The sequence below is a fragment of the Hyperolius riggenbachi genome, chromosome 3, assembly GCF_040937935.1.
Source record: "Hyperolius riggenbachi isolate aHypRig1 chromosome 3, aHypRig1.pri, whole genome shotgun sequence".
NCBI classification, from domain to species: domain Eukaryota; kingdom Metazoa; phylum Chordata; class Amphibia; order Anura; family Hyperoliidae; genus Hyperolius; species Hyperolius riggenbachi.
Genome location: NC_090648.1, coordinates 467,459,962 through 467,476,723, shown reverse-complemented (window position 1 = coordinate 467,476,723; position 16,762 = coordinate 467,459,962). Strand labels below are relative to the sequence as shown.

The 16,762-nt window shown below is 45.2% G+C and overlaps 1 protein-coding gene and 1 long non-coding RNA gene across 2 annotated transcripts in view; one reads left to right on the top strand and one right to left on the bottom strand.

Moving 5' to 3' along the window:
- LOC137564287 (uncharacterized) overlaps nucleotides 1–16,762 on the bottom strand; it is a 78,513-nt gene that overhangs the window by 14,300 nt on the left and 47,451 nt on the right. The window lies entirely within an intron of this gene.
- Nucleotides 3,790–15,302, top strand: CYREN (cell cycle regulator of NHEJ). Its single transcript, XM_068273041.1, has 4 exons — nucleotides 3,790–3,880; nucleotides 6,558–6,674; nucleotides 10,127–10,202; nucleotides 14,170–15,302. The coding sequence occupies exons 2-4, from the start codon at nucleotides 6,562–6,564 to the stop codon at nucleotides 14,404–14,406; spliced, it is 426 nt and encodes a 141-aa protein (XP_068129142.1). The 5' UTR covers nucleotides 3,790–3,880; nucleotides 6,558–6,561; the 3' UTR covers nucleotides 14,407–15,302.

Here is a 16,762-nt window from a genome sequence, read left to right as displayed (position 1 = left end):
GATCCCAAATTCTGAATAAAACAGCCCTTACATACGCATGCCACAGCAGGGAACCAGGGCTGTGGAGTCGGAGCAATTTTGGGTGCCTGGAGTCGGAGTCGGGAAAAAATGCACCGACTCCGACTCCTAATGAATTTGTAACTGTAATTAAAATAAAAAATATGATAAAATGTTCTATTTCTCAGATAATGGTCATTAAAAATAATGTGTATATACAGTAATAGCTGTGCTCAGCCCACAAAAATGAAATATACCAATCAAAATTAGTTACTTGTGCTGCTTCAATCAAGCAGTCCCCGTATTTTTAAAGTCAAATATACATATCTGATTGTGACTGTATATATGATGTGTACACAGGAATCTCTTATATATACTAAATAACATCTATGCTGTAAGAATAAAGCCTGATGTGTAGCCATGTCACTAATAGAGATGGTCAATGAGATGGAAATAATTCTGCATTGATGCTGATTTATGCAAATGTATGCACTCTCTTTGCTCATGAAATCAAATAATTTGATATGTTGTTAAAATTTGGTTTGGTGACTACAAATTAAAGGGTAACTGAGACGGATGAAAAGTAAAGTTTTATACATACCTGGGGCTTCCTCCAGCCCCCTTCAGGCTAATCAGTCCCTCGCTGTCCACCTCCACCACCCGGATCTTCTGCTATGAGTCCTGGTAATTCAGCCAGTCAGGGCAGTCCGGCCGCATGCCGCTTCCACAGCCAGGAGCATTCTGCACCTGCGCAATATTGCTGTGCAGGTGTAGTACGTTCCCGGCGGCGGAGTGTGTGCATGCGCACTACACCAGACTGGCTCAAGTACCTGAACTCATAGCAGAAGATCCAGGTGGCGGAGGAGGACAGCGAGGGACTGATTAGCCTGAAGGGGGGCTGGAGGAAGCCCCAGGTATGTATAAAACTTTAATTTCATCTGTCTCACGTTTACTTTGTTACACAGTAGTACTATACTCTACATAGAGCTGCAGGGAATCCACTGAGAATGTTGTGCACATTGAACACAGAGGTGTTGTCTATCACCCATAAACCTTGTTCAGATTGTGCATGAAGAATGTGTAATAGAGGAAGAATCTCCTCATTCTCCTGCAGAGTACCTGCACATCACTCTTACATGATGTACCCACAGTTACATTGCCTAGGGCCTGATAGATGTTCTTTGTTCCGGTTTGTACCTTTTACAAGTACTCTTACCAAGGACTAGTTTTAGTCTAAAGGGAATAAATATAGTAGTCTACATATCCTTCTCACTTCAGTTGTCTTGTAAAATTCCTAAGCGTCGGCAGTTAGGAGACGAATTTCACGTTACATACTGTTAATCAACAAAATTGTAATATGCAAATTAGAGGAGTCTGAGTCGGTGGATTTTTGGACCGACTCCACAGCCCTGCAGGGAACCCCTTGTCCCTGCTTCTGACTGCTGCTCTCCGTGTTGCGTTCCACCACTCGGATACTTCCTCCTTCAAAGCCGTAAGGAGGAAGTATTGGATTAAAGTGGAATGCAACATGGAGTGCAAAAGCCAGAGGTGGCGACAAGGATAAATTTACCCCCCCCCCCACATGTGTAAGGTAGCATTCACATTGGGGTGCTTTTAGGGAGCGTTGCAGCGCTTTGCTGCTGTGACAAACTTATCCCTCTGGGATCCTTCTCACTGCAGCGCTTGCAATTTGCATGAATCGCAAATATGGTGTATGCAGCGTTTCAGTGGTGATCGTGATGCAATTCTTGTTGCATTTTGTGGCCTCAGAGTGAACTAGTTTTAAAGGTTCTGTTTCGTTCGGAATTTGGAATCAGTATTGCGGATTCCTGGCGCCACGGTTCCCTCAGCCTGGCCTGGGTGTCTCATCCCTTCCGCATGGACACCTGGTGCAACCCTCACCCACCTTGTTTTGCCACTGAGAACAGGTATCCTGTGATGCTGAGGATGTCATTAGTGATCTGCTTTGCTCCTTCAGTAAGGCAGAGTAGCACACCAGTGGTGCATCTTACATCCCATCTCTTCCGGTACTGTTTCTTGCCTCTCCTCCACAGCAGCCACCCACCACCTTAATATCGGAAAACTACCTTCCTCGCAGAGCTAATATTTACATGACAACTGCTCCAGACACTAAATTGTTATCTTTGCCTCTGATAGGCAGTTCCAGAATGTCTGCCCTTCTCTCTACATTAGTGATAACAGATTCAGGATAGGCACACCTTGCCGTGTATAGTTAGGTGCTCAACCTTGATGTGGAAGCAACATCAGTTCAGTACAAACAATTCAAGGTCGGTCGGCACACCAATTCAAGTTCCCAGGCACATTTATTGAATGCACAGCATGACAATTGTTTCGGGGCCACGGAGGGTCCCCTTCATCAGATAGGTGCAGACATATCCTTATGTCTGCACCTAGCTGATGAAGGGGACCCTCCGTGGCCCCGAAACAATTGTCATGCTGTGCATTCAATAAATGTGCCTGTGAACTTGAATTGGTGTGCCGACCGACCTTGAATTGTTCTCTCTACATTAGCCTGTGAGGGCAAGGTAAAGCGTTGCTTTTGTGGAGTAGTCGGGCTGCTTTTGAAGTGGGTGGTGTTCACAGTTCCATTCTATCCCCTCGAGGGTTCTGAATGCAAAAGGACATCAAATGATGTCAAATACTTTTCTGTCCAGAAGCAGAAAAATGTTTGGCTGCGACCAAAAACTGCAATCTGGAACTGTCTTAAAGGGAACCTAAACTGAGAAGGATATGGATTTGTAATTTTAAAATAATACCAGTTGCCTAGCAGTCCTGCTGCTCCTCTGCCTCTTAATACTTTTAGTCACAGCCCCTGAACAAGCATGCAGATCAGGTGCTCTGACTGAAGTCAGACTGGATTAGCTGCCTACTTGTTGTTGAGGACGATCGATGACGGCATCGGTCGTCCTCCGGGCTGTACTGCGCATGCGCAGTACAGCCCGGAGGACGTCCGATGACGTCAGCGCGTCCCCGTGAGCTGCAGATTGGAGCGCAGAAGAGCCCGACCTGGCAGCCGGGCCTGGCCAGGTCGGGTCGGCTACCGGAGACGACCGGGAGCCGCTGGAGCGGCGGTGAGGGCACCTCCTGCCTGCCACGGGCTGGAGGAAGCCCCAGGTAAGTGGATATGGATTTTTTTTTCCACACTCCATGAACCTTCCCTTTAAGTAATAGAGGCAGAGTATTAGCAGGATAGCCAGGCAACTGATATTGCTTAAAAGGGAATAAATATGGCAGCCTTCATATCTCTTGCTACAGTTGCCCTTTAAAAGGAAACATCCATATCCCTCTCAGTTTAGGTTCTCTTTAACTTGCCCTACATGAGGGGCAGCAGCATTAGTCTTCAAGTTGTACGTTATGGAGCAAGACATTTTGGTTCATATGCAATTCATTCTCCTGAGTTCTCTCCTATGTGATATACTGTAGCGCAAAAAAAAAAAAATGCCAGGATTTAGCCATCAGCAAGTGAGAAAATACTCCATTTTGAAAATGCATTTTCGCCTATTTTGTTCAGTTGCAAAGTGCTGAAAAGTTATTTTAAATAGAAGATGAAAATTGATTTCCTAGGAGAAAACTCAGGAGAAGGGCTACATGAATTTATTTCACACATTTCCATAATTCTCTTTGCAACAAAACGACTGGAAGTTTTTTTTTTTCAATTTACCAGTAAAACTTTACAGCTATTTCTCCATAGCGAACAGCGCCACCTGCTGCTAATAGAACTGCAATGCTTCAATCTTCTCAGCCTTCTTGTATAAACTACCTCCCAGAATCCTTTGCTGGTGACATAGACGGGAGGAGGGGGGTGGCCGCTGTGCATTCTGGGACGCAGCCTCCGCTGGAATGAGGAAGTCACAAAGCACAGGTAACGGGGACACGTGGGTGCGCTGACAGGCTTGGGGTGAAGAAGTGATGAATGAATGGTTACAAACTTGTTATGATCAGATGTGCCTGCAACTCACTTGGCTATTTAAAAAAAAAGCTTCATTCTGTTAGCTGGAAGGGCACCTGGCAGGCAAACATTTTGTAAAAGCATCTCTTAGCAGTAGAACCTGGATGTAACCTAGTTACTATTCCAAATGCAGAACCCTGTTGTGTACTTTCCAACTGTTCCTTTTTCAGAGGGACAGTCCCTCTTTGGGAACCCATCCCTTCTGCTGTCCCTCTTTCTTTTTGATTTGTCCCTTTATTCAAGAGTGATGTACAGATGCAGCCCTTATTGTACAGCAGACCACCTTTCCATCCCCTATACCCTGATTCATGCACAGCCCTGTTTGAGCTGGAGCCCATCTTTCACCCTGCATTGTTGTCTGCAGGGGCATGACTATAAGGGTGCTTCTTTCACCCTGCATTGTTGTCTGCAGGGGCATGACTATAAGGGAGCACCCAGAGCAGTAAAGCGGCCCAAATACTCTCCCTCCAATACAGGGGTCCATCCATCCTCGAGATCAGATTTTTTTTTTTTGGCTACATTTGTTTAGGGTGTGGAGATTGTGATGCCCGCAATTGTATGACCCTTTGAAGATAGACTACCAGGCTGTGAGGGACACTGAGGGGAGGCAAGGGAAGGAGTGTGGACATTGGCAATCAAAGTTTTGCTGGGGGGTGCCATGGTTTGCAGATATAATAAATCCGAACATTTGTATAGCGCTCAAGAGCTGCAGCCACTGGGACGCGCTCAAGAGGCCATCCCTTCAGTGTTAGGGAGTCTTGCCTTGAACTCCTCACTGACCCTAGCTAGGATGTTAACCCTGGTCTCCCATGTTAAAGGGAGCACATTATCCAGCTCCTGGTTGTATGTGCAGCTCCCCCCCTTCCTTGTGAAGTGTCCCATCCTTCTATTTCCATATGTGTAGCCCCCCCCCGATGCAGTATCCCATCCTTTTATTCCATATACAGGAGCATGTTCTATTTGCCTTACTTCTGTATGCCCACTCACCATTGCACATGCTGTGCTGGACTATAGTCCACGCAGAGCACCACTTCCCATTTCTTAGTCCTAACAACCCTCTCCCCACCACTGTAATTACACATTTTTCTGGCTATGTCACTGCACAGCGTATCATCATGCCTATGCTCAGTGTACTCTTGAATACAGTCACCTCCAATTCTTAAAATTCTAGGCCTTCTATAAACCACACATTTTGTGATGAAAGAGGGGACCCCAAGCTACCTCTGTGACAGTTTCCAGCCCCCAAGCTTACGAAAGTTCACAAGATTTTGTATGCTATACCTCGGGAACCAGATCTGTGATTTGGCACAGATGTAGCTCAGGCTGTCCCCTTAATACTCTCAAAGGCCTCGATTCATAAAGCATTACCTCATGCGGTAATGCTGAAAACAGCAGACTTTACCGACCACTTAGCAAAATGTCAATTCATAAAGGCTGTTACCGCATGAAAAGCTGACATTACCGACCAGGGAGATAAATTACCGACTTGACTGCAGTTACCGATAACACATGTCAGTAAATTGTCAGCAAATGTCAATTCATAAAGCCTGCAACAAGCGGTAAGCCTGGCGGTAGTTACCGACACCTCTGGTGAGGTCTTAACAAGTTACCGACAGCTCTGACAGCTCTGATGAATGCAAAGTGCAGAGAGCCGAAGTCTGTTTGATTCATCTGTGGAGAGAGCCAGAGAGCCCTCTGTGTGAATCATTTCAGCAGGCAGGGAAAGACTGTGACTCATCTGTCTGAGTCATCAGTGGAGAGAGCCAGAGAGAGCCGTCTGTGTGATTCATTTCTGCAGGGCAAAGAGAGAATCGAGACACTGCTCTACTCTACCGCTGAATGGGCTGCGGTAATTTACCGACCTCCAAGGGCAGCTGGGGAAATCTTTATGAATTAGCACACAGACCGGGAAAATACCGAGTGCGGTATTTTCCCGACAAGATTTTTTTTATCGCACTGCTGTTTATGAATCGAGGCCAAAATGTGGAGTGTGTAGGAGGGGTGGCTGAGGAGACAATGACCTCAAATAGCAGCAAAAACAGATTGAAGATATGGCAGAACAGGATCACACTGTGCATACACACCAGAAAAACTCGATGATGTCATAGGAAAACAGGGTCGCACTGCGCAAGCCCACCAGAAAATGTGATGATGTGGAAGGAAACGTGATAAGCAGCAGAGATTGAATGTACAGGATCCTGTTCTGTGTACAGTAGCCTCCAACTCCCCCCCCCCCCCCCCCCTTATGCGCACTTCCTTTCCATGACCAAGTACTCTTATAATGGGCACCCACCATTCCGTATGGCCCCTGTAGTGGCCACAGTCTCCTGTTCCATCTGAGCTCCCCACATGCAGCAGCCCCCCCCCCCCCTCCCATTTCATAAGCACAAGCGCCCCATTGATGTGCAGCCCTATATGTGTAGCAGCATCCCCCTCAGATTACACCATATGACAAAAATCCAGCCTTATCACAAATATGTCATGCAAGAGGGACTGTTAGCTACGTGCTGAAGAAAATGTGTCAGTACCATATACATGTGTAATCATTTAATTTGTGGCTGAATAACTATGTCTGTGGCGTTATACTCAGCAAAATGGGAGAGGCGGAGTCTAAGGCGAAGAAGAGGGTCTTACCCCATTGGATGAGAGAAGACGAGGCAAATGTAAAGAAGCAATGCACGAAGGACGTGAAGAGGAAGAAAGCCGCGTAAGATATGATCTGGTTTCTCCACCATAGATAAGATCTCTTCATTGAGACACTTTGTGGGTGGGAAGACTTCACTAAGTGATGAGTAGGGATAATCACACATATGCAAATTATTCTGAGTTGATGCAAATGTATGCAAATTATTATGCAAATATATGTAGCTTGAAAATGCACCAATCAATTTAAACCTAGGTTTAAATTGATTGATCCATTTTCAAACTGCATACATTTGCATAAAAAATGGCATAATTTCAGAAGAATTTGCATCTCATTGATCATCCCTAGTGATGAGTGTTTGTGGTCATCTTGGTTCTTCTTGGTATGTTGATATTTTTTTGAACCGGATGCTTAGGAAAGTCACAGTAGTTCTGCCTGCAAACCCTAATGTTAATTAGGGGGCTGCTTCTAGTCAACATGGCACCATTAATAGTTGCAGAAGCCCTTTTTGATATAAATAAATAAATGTAATAGGCCATCGACCAGCCCCAGCTCTGTATTTCCCACGCATCAGTCTACTGAAGGTTCTGTTACAACTGTATCACACCTCCTACAACCTCAGATGAAAAAAATATAGTTACTTAAACACCCCCAGAGTCCAACTCAAAACCTTTGGAGCCAAAATCTTCTGTCATGCTTCCCCTACCCTTTTGAACGTCTTGCCATGCCAAATCAAGACAGCTCCAACCCTGGAGGTGTTAAAATCAAAACTGAAAGGCCACCTGTTTAGTCTGGTATTTATGATCACATCATTTTTTCCTCTGTACACATCACTATGTACTGATCTGAGACAAGCTTATGCGCGGTACTAATGTTTTGTTGTTGTTGTTTTACTGTCAGGTAAGATAGCAGCTGGTTTGTAGCAAAACGAACAGCTGATCTATTCCACAGATGGCAGCTTAGTGCACACCAGCACTCTCACCCTCATCCTTTGGCAGCTTTACTAAACCTATTCAGTTGGCGTGGATGGTGTTTCCTGCTGGGTCTCTGCACCCTCAGGCACCTGCCGTCCGTAGAATAGAATGACTTTTTCGTTTTGTGACGAATCAGCTGCTAACCTACCTGACAGTAGATTTCTCTGTGGGGAAAATACAGAGCGGCAGGTTGTCCTTTGTGCAGCGCCGTCCTCCAACGTGTAAATCTCTGCCGCCTTCCTTTTAGAATTATTCCGCTATTCTAATGATGAGAGACTATTGATCTTTCTGTTGTCTTTACAGGCCCCCTATTACATGGGGCACGAGTTCAGTCACGAGCAGCTGAACTGCTTGCATGTCGGGCAGTAATCATAAGATTCAAATGCAAAATGACTTGTGCAGCAACCATCTATGTTGTTAAAAAAACAAAGGAACAAAAGTGGAATTTACTTTTGCATATGCATAAAGGATACATCCAATCTCCAACAAAAACAAAATTGACTTACCTTGGGCTTCCTCCAGCCCCTGGCAGCCGTCCTGTGCCCTCGCTGTAGCTCCAGTGGCTCCTGGACCTCGCCAGGTTAAGTTCCGGGTCGGCTTCTTGTGCGTTCCACGGCACAGGTCACGTGGTCCGGCCGACGTCATCATTTATGTACTGCTGCGCCTTCGCAGTACAATCCTGATGACGTTAACTGGACCACGTGACCCGCGCGGTGGAGCGCAGAAGAACCCGACCTGGCGAGGTCGGCTTCTGCAGCGCAGGACAACGGGAGCCACTGGAGCTGCAGCGAGGGAACAGGACGGCTGCCAGGGGCTGGAGGAAGCCCCAGGTAAGTGGATTTTGGGTTTTTTGGAGCCTGGACCTTCCCTTTAAGGCTGGGAACACACACTCAATGCATCTTTCGCGTGCAGAAAAAAAAACTTACATTCTGCATGATAATTCTGCATGTTTTGTCAGCTTTCTCTATTAATTACATTAGTTGCTGGGAAAAAATGTGCGCATTTTCTTGCATAGAAACACTTTTGGTGTGCAAAAAAAATATGCAGAAAAAATGCGTGCAGAAAACTGAAAGACAAGTGTGTTCCCTGCCTAAAGGAACTATCCAGGCAGCCCCAAAATGACATTAACTTAGCCGGAGTTTCCTCCCGCCCCTAGCAGCTGCAATAACCCTCGCCACAGCTCCACTCTCTGCCGCCGGCTCCCAGTCCCCGACGGTGCAGAGGCCAACCTCGCCAGGTCATCCACTACTGCGCCTGCACGAGCGTCGCTGTCAATCACTTGCACATGGTGTGGAGTGTACTGCGCAGTAAAGTTACTGTTGAAGATGGACAACTGATAATTATTTTGACTTGCGTACAATTTATATGCAGCTTGGAATTGGGCCAATCAGATGCCACGAAGGATGATGATGAGGATCATGATTTAGACTTTTTTTTTTCAATTCCAAGCTGCATACTGTTTGCATGCAATTTACATGCAAGCCAGAGTTATTTTCATCTCATTAACCATTTCTTCTGCTTATCACCCCTATGCAGTTTTTTTATACCTTTATATGAGTTGTAATGACATGTAGTAGATTATAATACATTCTTCATGAATAAACTTTAACCCAAAGTTGCAAATTCTTCTGAGGTGATGCAGATTTATGTACATTTTTACGCAAATGTATGCAGTTTGAAAAGGGATCAATCAATTTAAACCCAGGTTTAAATTGATTGGTCCGTTTTCAAGCTATAAAAATTTGCATACTTCCAGAAGTATTTGCATCTCATTGATCATCCCTCCCCATAAGCAGCTTCAATTGAGTTATCTCATTTCACATAAGTGCACAGCTTTTGACTTCGTTCGACAGAACTTGTGCTGTAAAGTCTTGGAATGCTTTGATCTCCCTCTACTAGCAGAAAACATAGTAGCTGAAAGCAGAGGTCCTCTGTTATTTTCTCACTGCCGCCTAGTGACAAGAAGCCATTAATACACATTGCAACAGTGCTATTTAGAAGCAAGGAAATTATACAAAGGAAAAAAAAAAGTGCTAAAATACAGCCTGGGGCAATTGCAAGCCTCTAAATACATTTTCTGCTAAAGGGTTAATTATCCTGGTTTCAGTGTCAGAAACGCTTCATATATCTATATATTCTTGTATATTAGAATGTATCCCACCATCCCAGTAATGTTTAGCTTAGGCTATGAGGTCACGGTGATATTCTTGCTCTCTTCACAGAGGAAAAATGTTGCACCTTGCCAGTAGTAAAGTTGCCGGTATCGTTGATAACGTTCAATTAACATTCCAGGATGTAGGTTCTACATCCAAAAAAGTACTCAGCTGTGTTCTTGGCCATAGAATCTACTTCATGGATTTAAAGCCACCGCTTGTTGCCGAGCGTGCTCGCCAGGGCAACGCATGCGTGATTTGGAGAACTTTCGGAGGGGGTAGTGGCACACAAAAGGGGATAGCCATGGCAGACTCCAGATTTATTTTGCTTTAGTTTTTCTTTAAATTAAGACTAAATAAATATTTAATTGTTGTGCCTTTTGTCCAGGTCTGCCAAGAAATGCATCCTGTACTGTATGAATGAGAAGGAGCTGGTGGATTACGCGCTGGAGATAGTAAACAAGGTAAATGTTCTGTAACTCCGAGATAAGACTCTGCCGCGCCGCAAATACCGTCTATCACTAAAACTGAGCAAGAGAGGATCAAGCGTAAAGCCCGAACTACCGTTACCTTCAATTGAGCTCACCTCATCTGCTGTGTTTTCCTTAAAGAGAACCAGAGATGAAGCACCCTCTTGTATTTTACCTTATAAATCAGTGGGAACATGACAGTAAACACCTAATCTGCCCTTTGTTTCATTGTTCTCTGTGTAATCTGACTGTCATCACCTCTGATAAGAATCCCCGACTGAGAAGTCAGGCTGCTCCGTCTAGCTTTGCTATGGAAATATTATAGCTAAGTCTGTCTTCTGTGGTGTTATTTCAAGCCCAAGCCTGCCCCCTTGTGGCTTTGCTATAATGACTCAGCAATAATCATTCCCAGCAAAGCCAGATTTAATTGCTCAGTCTGGGATTCTTGTGACTGCTGCTAACAGACACTTTTAGCAGTGAGGATGAAACAGACAGCATGGTAAGTGTTTTCTCTAATGTTCTTACTGATATACATGGTAAAATACACAAGGGTGCTTCGTCTCTGGTTCCCTTTAAAGAGACTCTGTAACTAAAAAAAGTTCCCCTGGGGGTACTCACCTCGGGAGGGGGAAGCCTCAGGGTCCCAATGAGGCTTCCCCCATCCCTATAGCTGCAGGCAGTCCAGCGCTGGCTCCCCCGAAGCGTCCCGCAATCCTGGCTCAACAAGCCTGACAAGGCTTGATATATTTACCTTCCCTGGCTCCAGCGGGGGCGCTGTTGCAGCTCTCCACGCGGAAATTGCCGTTCTCTATCGGGTCCCCTCTATGGCGCAGGAGACTTGCGCCTGCGCAGTAGAGCGGGCCGACAGCGATTGGCTATTTCTGCCTATCTCCGAGCGGAGAGCCGATACTGCGCCTGCACTGGAGCCGGGAAAGTAAATATTTACATCCCCGCCATTCGGGGAGCTTTTTCGCCACCGCCGCCGTGGGACACAGGAGGACGGGGGAAGCCGCGATAGGATCCGGAGGCTTCCCCCACCCGAGGTGATTACCCCCCAGGGGAACTTTTTCTCGTTACACGTTTTCTTTAAAGCAAACCTGAAGCGAACCCCCCCCCCTCTCCTTATGATATAATGTATTGTGTGTGTAGTACAGGTAATAGAACATTAGTAGTAAAGAAAAGAGTCTCATATTTTAACTTTCAGTTATATAGCTTTTTTTTATTTTTTTTATTTATAACATCGCATCATACTGTTACAGTTTTAAAACCATACTTTTTATTTTAAGCTAGAAGGGATCATTCACACTATGGCTATTATTCGTAAAGCATTCCCGCATGCGGTAATACTAAAAACAGCTGACTTTACCGAGCACTTAGCAAAGTGTCCATTCATAAAAACTGTTTCCACATGAAAAGCTGACATTCCCGAGCAGAGCGATAAATTACCACCTTGTGCGGTGATTATCTCAACAAATGTCACAAAATGTCCATTCATAAAGATTAGAGCAAGCGGTGTGAGGACGGGGAATACCGCTCCCTTGGATGTGGAGATAAGCATGCTAAGTTAATGGAGACAGACCTCCCAGCCAGCTGCAGTAGAGCGGAGCACGGAGAAAATGTATCAACTCAGGCAGCTTCTCATGTTACTGCAAGCTTAGAGCCAGCCTAGTTCGGGAAATCACCGCACTGCTATCGCAACTGTAAACAATTTTATGAATGAGCACACAGAAGTCTAAAATACAGAATGCGGTGGTTTCCCGCCCGGATTTTCTTTACCGAACACACTATTATGAATGATAGCCAATGTGAGTTGCAGTGAGTTTTGACGCACTGCACATAGTGTGCGTTAAACATGGTAATATGAAAGTCCATACTTTCACTTTGACATTCACACTACAGCAGTGAGTTGCTGTGCAGGGCATTTCAACTCCACAGGAGTGATTAAAACCCATGGAAATGCATAGAAATGCATGCTATGTGGGTTTCAGCACATGGATTATACAGATAAGCGCAGCTGAATCAGCTGGTTTCTTGTCCCGCTACGTCAATTCACAGTGGGTTGACAATGCAGTAAAACTCATAGAAATGCGTGCAAATGCACAAAAACTCACTGACCAATTCATGAGTTTATTCATGCATTTTGAATGCCTTTCAAAGCAGTTATAGTGTGAATGAGCCCTAAAACAGAGCAGAGCTAATGACCCTTTGAACTTTCCTGCAGTTAAACCTCATCTCAAGCTGTCTCTCACTGTTTGCCTGTTTAAGTGATTCAGAAAACAGGACTGTATTGGGCCCAAGTTGGGTCAAACAGCTCAGAGAAACTCTATTGCATAGATAAGAACTGAAGTTTTTTAACTCTTCCTGTACTGGAAAATAATGAGACTCATATCTTTGCTACTAGTGTTCTATTTTTTAGTTGTAGAATTAAAATGATATTAGTGCTAAAACGGAAGATCAATAAAGCTGTCAGAGGTTTCCAATCCACATAGATGGTAACCGATAAGCACAACAATAATCCTCGGCGCTATGTCCTTGAATCCCCAGAAAGCCGTAGCCTGCAGTCACCAAGTGTTCAAACAGGTGAGAAGTGGAGCCACTACCAATATATAAATCACAGTCAGGCTCAGCTATTTCATAAAACGGAGGTAACACTTTATTAAAGATAATAAAACATTTAACGCACATTGAGGGTCCCAACCAGGTTTCGGCCTTCTGTTGTCATCAGGGGAAGGCCGAAACCTATTGGGCAGGAGATCGGCTATTCTCATAAAGTGACAGCAAACGTTTTTTAAGGTGCATTGGTCTAGGAAGTCTGTACAGACACCTTACATCAGTGTTTATTGTTGTTGGGGTCCACTATATAGGCCGGTCACCCCCACCATGCTCCACGGACCATGCTAGTTTGAAGTTGTGCTCACCCTAATTATACTATTCCATCACAGAGTAACTAGATAACCAAGGGAGTCTGAAGCGATTTAAAAAAAAAAAAAAAAAGATACTTAAAGGAGAACTGTAGTGAGGGGTATATAGAGGCTGCCATATTGATTTTCTTTTTAAGCAATACCAGTTGCCTGGCTGTCCTGCTGATCCTCTGCCTCTAATACTTTTTGCCCTAGACCCTGAACAAGCATGCAGCAGATCAGGTGTTTCTGCCATTTTTGTCAGATCTGACAAGATTAGCTGCATACTTGTTTCTGGTGTGATTCTGCAGGCAGATAGCTGAGCAGGGCTGCCAGGCAACTGGTATTGCTTAAAAGTAAATCAACATGGCAGCCTCTCTATACCTCCCACTACAGTTCTCCTTTAAGGAGAGGGAAGGCTCTGGGTCCTAGGAGGTAATTTTTCATTTATTCGATTCTATTAAATTAACTTTCCAGCACTCCGCTATTGAAAAGGTACCAAAAATGAGGTAAAAGAGTACTATCAAAACTCTTAAATATTTTCTTGCTTGCTGGGGGTTCAAAGGTCATTTTATTTGCAAGTTTAAAAATATCACCTAGGAGAAAACTCAGGAGAAAAAACAAATTGCATTTGGGCCCTGGTCTCCTCATTCCACCACTGGCGGTAGGCTTCAGGAGCCACAGTGTTCCCAAAGACAGGCTGCTCTGTACTGCGCCTGCGCAGTATGGAGCCACCCGCCCGTCTCCTATGTGTCACTAGGTGTCCCCCATGTGTCCTCAGGTTTCCCCAGTGTGTCCCCTTCTGTCCCTGGCTTCCTGTGTGGTCCGCTCCCCCTGGTGTAATTATCTGTGTAGGCATGATGTACCTAGTAGTGAGCCGCCTGTATGTGGCAGTCTTACCCACTCCAGCGGCTCTCGGGAATTGCAGACGTGTCTCCTCTCTCGCCACTCCCCCTAGCAATGGCTTCTACTGATGACGCGTATAATAGAAGCCATCACTAGAGGAGCAGAGCAGTAGAGTTGTAGATTTGCAGACTGTTATAATTCTGTTTCTGTTTTAGGGTAAGAAGGATGAAGAGATCAGGGAGGAAGCTGAGGCTGATACAGAATATAATGAAAAAGAGGAGTGCAGAGGCACAGAGGAAAAGCCAAAGACACCCCTACCAGAAGCATCTCACGCCTCACAGCTGACTCCACCCCTTTCTAAAGAAATGGCAAAAGACACTGCACAGGCTGGGGGTGTGTCTGACGAGGAGGACGACCCCTTAAAATATGTCAGAGAGATATTTTTCAGCTGAGATGAAGGGTTGTTTGTGTTGTTGTTGTTGTTGTTATTATTTATGTTGTTACTATACTTTGGTGGACCTTCTGATTTATATTCTAAAGTTGAATGGATTTGCGTACCTCTAAGAACATCAGGCCGCGGACTGGCTGTATCTGAGCATTCAGATTCTTGTCAAAGCGTTTACGCATCTTGGCACAGTCAGGCTCGAGAAGCCCTCTTTAACCTTTTAGCAGTCCAGCACAAGTTTTCTTGTTTTAGACAACTCGTGGCAGGGCATCCACAGCCGTCATAAATCGCTTTGCTGCCTAATGCAGCTATGCTGAGCAGCGCAGGAAGCCTTTTTATACTTGGCTGGATTGGCAAGATTTTAAAAATAATAATTTTGGCACTACATTTTCACCTACTTTTTGGTACTTTTTCAATTGCAAAGTGCTGAAAAGTTACTTTAGGGCTGGCTCTCACATGTGTCTGCCCAGCTTTCGGCAGTGTTGCGGTCAGCGCTTTCATCCCCACAGGAGGACATTAGCCATGGCAGTTAATCGTCCCTGGACGCTACATGTAGCCCCCAGGGTCACCTTGAATGCCAGAGAAAATCGGGATCTGAATGCCGCGTACGCGTAAACGCTGGTAAAAGCCTGGTACAAATGCTCCCATTCACTTGAATAAGAGCGTTTAATGCCGAGTCCCGAACGCCGGCGGTAAACGCGGGGCAGATGCCCGTGTGAAGATGAAAAATTATCTCCTAGGAGAAAATTTAAGAGTAAAGGTTAATTGCATATAGGCCCCCTGTGTGCAAAGTCCATTCCCAAGAGTGCAGCATCAGTGGAGCTAAAGTCCCAGTTCAGGCACTGATTTTTTTTTTTTATTATTTAATAACTGAAACAAAATAAAAATTTGGTTGAAAAAAAACCCTCTTGTTTTTGTAAACTGAAAATGAAAATACATGCTGCTTTTATTCATGGATCCTGATCCTTTCCTTGGTGATCTCTATCTTTGTTCTCTTTTTCAGTCTGAACTACTCCCCCTGAATAACGCCAGAAATATGCATGCAGCTAATCTTGTCAGATCTGACAATACTGTCAGAAACAGCTGATCTGCCTATGCTTGCTCAGGGTCTATGGCAGCCTTCAAATCCCTCTCACTTCAGTTGTCCTTTAAAATGAACCTGGGATGCAAGGTAGGAAAGGATTTTTACTTACCTGGAGCTTCCTCAAGCCCCCTGTAGTCCGACAGCTCCGTCGGCATCCTCCTGGTCTCCTCTGTTGTGTTTTTGTGAAGTCTGCATTCCAGTTGCATCACAGACTCCTGCGCAGTTCTGCCCGTGTGCACCACCTGACCCTGTGGGAGGGAGCATTCTGCACAAGCATAGGTAGTCTTCACAAACTGCTCATGCGCAGAACAATTCTGGCCACAGGAGCGCGATTTGAGAGTTGCACATGGCTGGGACTGAGCATGTGTAGTAGTCCATGACTCGGGTGAGTCATTGACTTTACGGGGCTGTCAGCTGCACAACAGAGGGGACCGGGAAGAGGACAAGGGAGCAGATGGACTACAGGGGGCTGGAAGAAGCCCCAGGTAAGTAAAAATCTTTTCCTTCCTTGGTCTCAGGTACACTTTAAGCGATTGCTCAAAAAAAAAAGAGCAGTTTTTGGGTCTTCGTACAAGGCAACGAAACAACCATGTACAGTCAACAACATAACCTCACAGTATTGCTATGATCTGTTCTATCCATGGTGCTGTACCTTTATACATAGAAATGTTTACTCAGCACTGCAGGCTGTGGTGTGTTTGTGAAACTCTGACGAGCAGCTTTCTACAAATATACAGTATATGAGCATGTGCAGAAACACACCCAGCAACTGAGTCGAAGGGAATCCACTTTCACTTACTGCAGCCAGCTATGGCGTCTGCTGATCTGAAGCTTGAGCTGGAATGCCCTGTCTGTTTGGGCGATTTTATGGATCCAGTCATGCTAAGCTGTGGTCACAACTTCTGCTCTAAGTGTATTGATGAAGTGTTTGATACACAGATGGCTTCTAAAAGCTATTCTTGTCCTCAGTGCAGAGAAACGTTTAAGACCCGTCCTGCTCTGCAGAGGAACTTGTTTCTGCGCAAGGTGGTGCTGAATTACCAATCTGCAAATTCAGATCAGAAGACAGAGGGTGTCACCACTCGCACCATGGACTCTGCTGTACCTGCTGAAAGATCCTGCCTGCATTTTGAACCCACCACGTCTTCGGATAGCCAGAAATGTTTTGTTCATAAGGAGCCCCTACAGTATCATTGCAGCGTGGACAATGCCTGCATCTGTCTCTCTTGCACCAAGGCAGCAGAACACAGGGGACATCAGGTGGAGATGCTGGCTGTAG

Bases quoted from the DNA above. Each gene is read 5' to 3' on its own strand.
- CYREN (XM_068273041.1), top strand. From the start codon at position 6,562: ATGGGAGAGGCGGAGTCTAAGGCGAAGAAGAGGGTCTTACCCCATTGG. The intron at 6,675-10,126 runs GTAAGATATGAT...CCTTTTGTCCAG, and splicing joins GTGAAGAGGAAGAAAGCCGC to GTCTGCCAAGAAATGCATCC. The intron at 10,203-14,169 runs GTAAATGTTCTG...TTTCTGTTTTAG, and splicing joins CGCTGGAGATAGTAAACAAG to GGTAAGAAGGATGAAGAGAT.